Genomic DNA, 8,220 nt, shown 5'->3' with positions numbered 1-8,220 from the left:
GTTGTTTGGCGGGCCCGGGCTGGGGATTCAAACCCGCCACCTTAGGTGTATGTGGCTGGTGCCTTAGCCGCTTGAGCCACAGGCACCGAGCCAGAACACTTTTTTTTTTTTTTAAGAGACAGAGTCTCCCTTCATTGTCCTTGGTAAAGTGCCGTGGCATCACACTGCTCACAGCAACCTCCAATTTCCGGGCTTAGGAAGATTCTCTTGCCTCAGCCTCCTGAGTAGCTAGAACTATAGGCGCTCACCACAACACCCAGCTATTTTTTTGTTGCAGTTTGGCCGGGGCCGGTTTGAACCCACCACCCTTGGTATATGGGGCCGGTGCCCTACCTGCTGAGCCACAGGCAGAGCCCTGTAAAAGAACACTTTAACTAGAAATTTTTCTCAGAGCAGAAATAGGTTTTTCTTATTCACTAAATAGTCTCCAAAGCAGTTTTGCACTAAATATTCTTTTTTTTTAGAGTTTCACTTTGAGACTAAATATTTTTTTTTTTTTTTTTTGAGAGCCTCACTTTGTAGCCCTTGGTAGAGTGCTGTGGTGTCATAGCTCACATTAATCTCAAACTCTTGGGCTCAAGTGATTCTCTTCCCTCAGCCTCCTAAGTAGCTGAGACTACAGGCGCCCACCATAATACCCAGCTATTTTCAGACACAGGGTCTCTCTATTGCTCAGGCTGGTCTTGAACCACTGAGCTCAAGCAATCCACCCACCTCGGTCTCCCAAGTGCTAGGATTACAGGCATGAGCCACTGATCTCAGCTTTTGCACTAAATAAAACAAGCTGACAGCAGATAGCAACTGCCACCTTCTAGCTTATACGATGTGCATATTTTTTAATGCTATAAATTACTTCTTCTTTGGGGTGATAGTTTTTCTTTTTCTATAATAACTGTATTACTCTTATTTTTAAACAAAACTTTTTAGCATTATGTGTCTAGTTGACTAGAGATAGGATAGGAATAAACAGGTTTAGATAGTTCTTTACATGAAGACAAACAATTTGAATTATTTTTTAAAAACAGTGAAAATGACAAGCTGTTTATCTTCTAATATGGAGGACACTTAAAAAAATGTAAATTCTTGTGGTGGGCGCCTGTAGTCCCAGCTTCTTAGGAGGCTGAGGAAAGAGAATCACTTAAGCCTACGAGTTTGAGGTTGCGGTGAGCTGTGATGCCACAGCGCTCTACTGAGGGTGACATAGTAAGACTCCGTCTCATGAAAAAAAAAAAGTACATTCCGCATACTTCTTTTAACAAAGCTTGGCCTCATGGGTTTCTGGCTTGTAGATCTAAGCAGATTTTACAGATAAGATTTTCAGAGCAGCATCCATTGTGCTGCAAGCAGGGAGTATCATTTGCTATACGTTCTTCATTAGATGGAGCTACCAGCTGGGGAAGTCTGGGGTCAACCACAACTAGAAAGCTTCTTTGTTTCTTCAAAATGCTTGGAGACAGGGCCTGGAGCTCTTGATGGTGATGGGGGGGAGGGGTGGCCCTAGATATATAATGTATGAGCCAAACAAGGAGTTTCCTCAGGACCCGTCCCTCAGGCTGTTTGTCCAAACAAGGAAGACAGTTTTGTTGTTGAGAGAAAGCCTCACTTTGTCACCCTCGTAGAGTGCTGTGGCATCACAGCTCACAGCAACCTCAAGCTCTTGGGCTTAAGCGATTCTTTTGCCTTAGCTTCCCAAGTAGCTGGGACTACAGGTGCCCACCACAATGCCCAGCCATTTTTTGTTGCAGTTTGGCCAGGGCCGGGTTTGAACCCACCACCGTTGGTGTATGGGGCCAGTGCCCTACTCACTGAGCCACAGGTGCTATCCCCAGCTATTTTTATTGTTGTTGTTGCAGTTGTCATTGTTCTGTTAGCTGGCCCAGGCCAGGTTCAAACCTGCCAGCCTGGGTGTATGTGGCCATTGAGCTATGGGTGCCACCCAGAAAGGTAGATTTTGAAGAAGGCAACTTCAGAGGCAGGCCCCATTGGTGCCTGATGTCATCCCTGTCAGTCTTCTCAGAGACGCTGGAAGTGGCTAGATCACTACAGTGGAATGCCTTTTACTCTGATCAGTCTGGGTCAAGACAGCATTGACCACATCAACATTATCTGCTAACGTGACACTCGCCCCCCATAGGCATTATGGAAGCTATCAGACTCTCTGCCTCACCAGGCAGCACACACACCAGAGCATCTCTATCAACAATTGAATCCTGCATCTTCTGGAACACCTCAGTTACCAGTTAGGCACCCTCTGAAAGCCATTTAGAAAATGGCTGGTACCTGCTTAAAAGTCTAATGGTCTTTACATAGAGACAATTTGAATTATCTTCTAAAAACAGTGTAAATGACAAGCTGTTTATCTTCTAATATGGAAGACATTTAAAACGAGTACCTACTTGAAAGTCTAATGGTCAATTTCTGGTCTAATGCTTTACACAAGATGTTTTTCCAGTGTGGAGGACGGTATAGCAGCACCATTGGTTCTAGGCGGTGAGGCTGCCATTGACACTCGTCTGACACAATAAGGTTGTCATCATGTAATCAAGGGATTACATGTGATTTGACCTTCACATCACACATTAGGCTATTCCAAAGCCCATGGAATTCAGCGGCAGGCAGAAGCCAGTGATTTACTCCAACTACATTTTCTCTCTCTTTCTTCAAATTTTCACTGCTTGGGCCAATCTGAGTCAGCCGGAAGATGTAAAATGCAGTGACACACACTCGATGGACTGTGAGTCTTTAACCTTTCCTTCCGTCAGCGACAGACACAGACTGCACACTCCTGGCCAGATAAGGTTAAGCTCAGTCCACGTGTAATCACCAAACACAACATGACGTCTGCTGAGTAGCTAACACTCAGCTCTGTGTTTCTTCTGTCCTGCTGTCTCTGCTTTGACGTCCCTGTTGGCGACATGGCCACACAGGGTCACACCTGCTTCCAGTTACCCACAGCCTCCTCCAGTGGAGACCTGAGCTGAGTGACAATGTCATGGTTCTTGCTCCAAGTCTTTTTTTTGAGACAGAGTCTCACTTGGTCACTCATGGTAGAGTGCTGGGGCAACTTAGCTCACAGTAACCTCAAACTCTTGGGCTGAAGTGATTCTCTTGCCTCAGCCTCCCAGTTAGCTGGGACTACAGGCATCCACCACAGTGAGTGCCTGGCTATTTTATAGAGACGGGATCTCTCTCTTGCTCAGGTTGGTCTCTAACTCATGAGGTCATGTAATCTACCTGCCTTAGCCTCCCAAGTGCTGGGATTACAGGCATGAGCCACCATGCCCGGCTTCCAAATCTCATTTATAATAAATTAGCCCTACCTTTCAATGATAATTCAGTAATTAACCCTCTCCTTTTTCTTTTAAAACTAGAATCAAAAGAGACGAATTTGTTCATGGCACTATATTGGTGATGGGAATTGAGAAAAAAATGAGAGTCTCTTGGCAACCGTGAGTATCTAAAGACCCATTGCTTTGCTTTAGCTCTCTTTTTAAACTCATTTGTGATATTCTAATAGTCCTGAAAAGAGACTGAAACCTACCCCAAAATGCCCAAAATGTATTTGGGTAACCAAGTGATTGGCTACTTTATTCAGTGAACTGATAACAAATCTGTTAGGAAATAAAATGAAAATAGGTAGTAAAGAAACCTATGTAAAACCTGTGTTTTAAGTCCTTCATAATGGACTTGTCTTTTTACTACAAACTAAGAATAGAATGTCACTGGGTTTAATAGTCAGAAATCATACTCCACAAAGAATGGAGCCGACTTGTAACATCTTATAACACGGCATTAGCGAGAGGAACTGCTGGAAAGACGAGCGATTTCTCTAGGCTTTGAAGACAAGGAAATAAATCCCAGAACAGTTCCTTAGCTGACTTGCAAAACCATCGCTGATTAGTTGTCTTTTCTGAAGATAACCCTGGGTGGGAGGAATTTTCTTTTCTAGAAAATTATTTGAAATGTCTTATGAGTAAGGGCCTCATTCCTGGCAAAATTCCTCAGGCACACAATCCCTCTAGCACAAGTCCTAGAAGATGAACTCCAAATATAGGCTCTCTTTACCCAAATCAATCCTTTATCTTCCACTTCCTCCTAATTAAAAATCTAAGCTAAACACTAGCTATCTTCTTAATACTCAGCGTATACCTTTGTTCTCTTTAGATCTCATTTTATAGCAGAATTAAAAGAATAGGTGATCTTTAAGCATAGTTTATTTGCAATTCTAAAAAATTTGTTGACATGTTCAATTAGTATTGAAATTTCACATAAATGAGATACACTGAAAATTTCTGAAGTTTAGTAATGTTTCTTTGAAAGTTTATACGTACCTTCTTTGGAAGGGAGATGACATACCCTCCGACACATGGACATGAATGCATACAAATACTTCTCCAAACTGTCATCAGTTTTCTTATGCAGCCTGGCCATAGCCCTAAATTTTGTCCAGTCAAATTGGCCTCTGTCAGGGTCAAAAACCACTCCAAATGTAGACACAACCCTGTAAAAGTCAGCTTCTTCTCTTCTTGTCCATCTATTTAGAATCAGATTAAAGAAGAAAATCACATCAGTCTCTAAAATAAACATTTATTACTACTGAATATAACAACTAGAACACAAATCTAAAACATTTCAAGTCCCTAAAACTTTAAAGGATTAACACAGAGTCACTGCTTTGTAAACACATTTTTAAATGCTATCTGACTCATGCACCCAACCGTTCTTCTGTTAACATACTGTTCCTTCAGACAGTGATAGTTCTTTGCACTTTTACTGAGAGAAAATATGCATGGCATATATGATTATTATATAAGGCGATCCCTACCCTTCAGGAGAAAATGTGAAATATTTTCAAACACATCTATTATGTAGTATTTTATAGCTATATGAGAATTATAGAAACTGAAAGTTTGGGCGGCACCTGTGGCTCAGTCGGTAGGGCACCGGCCCCATATACCGAGGCCGGTGGGTTTGAACCCAGCCCCAGCCAGTGAGAAAAGAGCAGTGGCAACTGTAACAAAAAGAGCCAGGCCTTGTGGCGAGTGCCTGCAGTCCCAGCTGCTCAGGAGGCTGAGGCAAAAGAATTGCTTAAGCCCAAGAGTTTGAGGTTGCTGTGAGCTGTGACACCATAGCACTCTACTGAGGGTGACAGAGTAAGACTCTGTCTCAAGAAAAGAAAAAAAAGAAAAAAGAAAAAAAAAGAAAGTGAAAGTTTTAGTAGAGCACAGAACATGGAAAGATCAGTTCAGACTTGAGCAATCAAGAAAGGTATCACAGAGTAAGTACCATTTTAGATGGGACAAGGCTAGGGTCAGGGGAGGAAATACTAGGAAGAAAGCACAGAGTCAGCAATGAGGAAATCCTCTGCATTTTGAGAGATGACGAGCACTTCAGATTGACAAAGGATGTGGCTCATTCTGGGGATAAACAAGATAGGGTTTGGGTAAGATTATGAAACGTGCTGACTGCTAATCATACAGTAATGTCTCTTTAGTTGAAAGCTCCTGATACTTAAAGAGGGTAATATCATCATTATAGATCATAGATCTCAAAACCTCAGTCTATTTGCAGAAACCTTCCTTGCTTAAATTATAAGATTGTTTATAAATAGGAAAATACATATAGAAAAGACCTTCAAGAAATGTTAAGAAACCATTTTTATCACAATGATACATTAAGAAGATTAATATAATGATGTAGTAAAAAAAAAAACAGCCTGGGAAACCAGTCAAGTTTAAATTAAACTTGTTTGATGATAAAAATGGAAAGGAAAAGATTAATTGAATCCACACAGGACACGCAAAAATAGGACACAGTGCTTACCCTAAAAGTATTTACAACTTAGAAAGAAAAGATACAGAAAAGATGAATGTCATAATAGTTTATTACTGAGACAAATGAACAGTCATTTAGATAAGTCACTCTATAAGTACAAAAAATGGAGGGAATACTTTGAACTAAAATAGATAAAAAAAAAAAGTATACAGAAAATGGACCATATGCTGAGCTACAAAGGATGAGCCAGCTGTGAACTGATAGGTGGGAAGAAGAATATTCTAGGTGATAGGAACAAGAGAAGCTAGGATGCTGAGTTAAGAATAAGTTGGACATTCTGGCTGAGGGAGTAGTCGTGGATAAAGTTAGAAAAGTGGTTCACACCTATAATCCCAAACCCTGGGAGGCCAAGGTGGGAGGATCACTTGAACTCAGGAGTTGGAGACTAGCCTGAGCAAGAATGAGATGCCATCTCTATAAAAATAGAAAAAGAATTAGTTGGGTGTTGTGGTGGGCACCTGTAGTCTCAGCTACTCAGGAGGCTGAGGCAGGAAGATTACTTGAGCCCTGGAGTCTGGGTTTGCTGTGAGCTAAGCTGACACCATGGTACTTGAACCTGGCAACAAAGTAAAGCTCAGTCTCAAAAAAAGAAAAAAAAGAACTCCAGAAAAAAACAAAAAAACAAATAAAAGAAACATATGCTAAAACCTAAACTGAAGAACTTAGGTACTTAAGATTTTATACCCACACTAAATAAGGAGTCACCAGTGAATGCCATGATAAAACTATTAATAGTATTTTAGTAAGATTAATCCAGATATGATATATTGGGGGAAAATGTTTGTGGTACCTTAAAGATTCTTTTCTACTCTTCCCCTTAAGAGGAGGAATCTATTTCCTTTTCCCTTAAATCTGTGCTGGGCCTGTGACTTTTTCTGACAAATGGACAGTGGCTGAAGTGACACTCTGAAACTGCTGGGCCTGGGCCTTAAGAAATCTGCTGCTTCTGCCTTTGTTGCTTAGAATGGTCCCTCCTGGAATCTGTGTTTCCATCCACAGCTACCGGTAATGGCAAGACCTGGGAGCAAGGCTACTTTGAATCTTCAGTCATCTCAGAAATCCAGCCAGCAGCATATGAAGCAGAAGAACCATGAGGTCAACCCACGGCATGGAAAGAAATAAAAAATTTATGCTATTTTAGGTCAATGTGTTTTGGGGTGGTTTGTTATGTAACAATACTTGAAATAGTATGTTTATAGAACTAATATTATTTAAAAAATATGACTAGGATAGCTAAAGTCTTAGTTTTCTTTCTTTCTCTCCTTTTTTTTTGAGACAGAGTCTTACTCTCTCATCTTGAGTACAGTGCCATGGCATCATATCTCACAGAAACCTCAAACTCTTGGGCTCAAGCTATCCTCGTGCCTTAACTTCCCAAGTAGTTGTGACAACAAGCATCTGTCACAACTCCTGGTTATTTTTTAGAGACGGGGTTTTGCTCTTGCTCAGGCTGGTTTTGAACTCCTGAGCTCAGGCAATCCACCTGCCTAGCCTCCCACAGTGCTAGGATTAGAGGTGTGAGCCACTGCGCCTAGCCCCTAAGATCTTCATTTTCAGACTGACTAAATTCTGGCTATAACAAATGTGCTGGAAAAATGCAGCAAAGACTCATTTAACAAAGAGGCTAGGTTATTGCTAATCATTGCTATTCTTTTCCATGTATTCTATCCTTCCTAAGACAAAGCTTGTGCGATGAGAGAAGTTCACCTGCCTACCCAACAAGTCTCTTGCAACTTTTTCCCTTTGACATCAGTAGTTCTAGAGTTCACCTTCTGTACAAAGCAGAGGTGGACTTGCCTTCCATACATTCTTATATTTCATAAATGTCTTAAAGTAAAATATAATAGAATGAAATTTATTTCATATAACTTGCACTTCTACTGATAATTCTTGAGTTTGCTTTGCACTTTCTTTTCTTTTCTTTTTTTTACAGTAGAGTGCTATGATAACATCACAGCTCACAGCAACCTCAATGTGTTGAGCTAAGGCCATCCTCTTGCCTCAGCCTCTCCAGCCTTCACCTGGAACTACCAGGTACCTGCCACAACGCCTAGCTAGTTTTTGTATTTTTTTTGAGACAGAGCCTCAAGCTGTCCCCCTGGGCAGAGTGCCGTGGCATTACAGCTCACAGCAACCTCCAACTCCTGGGCTCAAGTGCCATCCACCTCGCTCCGCCCCCCCCCCCCCCCCCCCTCCCCCCCCCGGAACGAGCCACCCCCCCCCCCCCCAACCCCCGCAGCAGGAGCAGTTCTGGTGTCCTCCCCAGACACGCTGCCGTCAGCAAGCTGCCTGCCTACAACCAGGCTCTGGGTGTCAGCGAGGGTGACCCATGCCCCCGCTTTACCCTGGGAGCTTTGAGCCTGCGACACTGTACCCACTGTAAAC

General features: G+C 42.1%; 1 protein-coding gene across 8 annotated transcripts in view; it reads right to left on the bottom strand.

Annotated features, from left to right (window-relative positions):
- CHD9 (chromodomain helicase DNA binding protein 9) overlaps window positions 1-8,220 on the bottom strand; it is a 226,048-nt gene that overhangs the window by 35,683 nt on the left and 182,145 nt on the right. For all 8 annotated transcript variants that reach the window (XM_023514745.1, XM_012806860.2, XM_012806861.2 and 5 more), the window contains one exon: window positions 4,332-4,534. In XM_023514745.1, the coding sequence (XP_023370513.1) occupies window positions 4,332-4,534 (203 nt within the window). The remainder of the gene's footprint in view (window positions 1-4,331; window positions 4,535-8,220) is intronic.

Source organism: Otolemur garnettii, unplaced genomic scaffold, assembly GCF_000181295.1.
Source record: "Otolemur garnettii isolate 467f Iridium unplaced genomic scaffold, OtoGar3 scaffold00058, whole genome shotgun sequence".
NCBI classification, from domain to species: Eukaryota; Metazoa; Chordata; class Mammalia; order Primates; family Galagidae; genus Otolemur; species Otolemur garnettii.
This window is presented reverse-complemented; position numbering and strand designations above follow the sequence as displayed.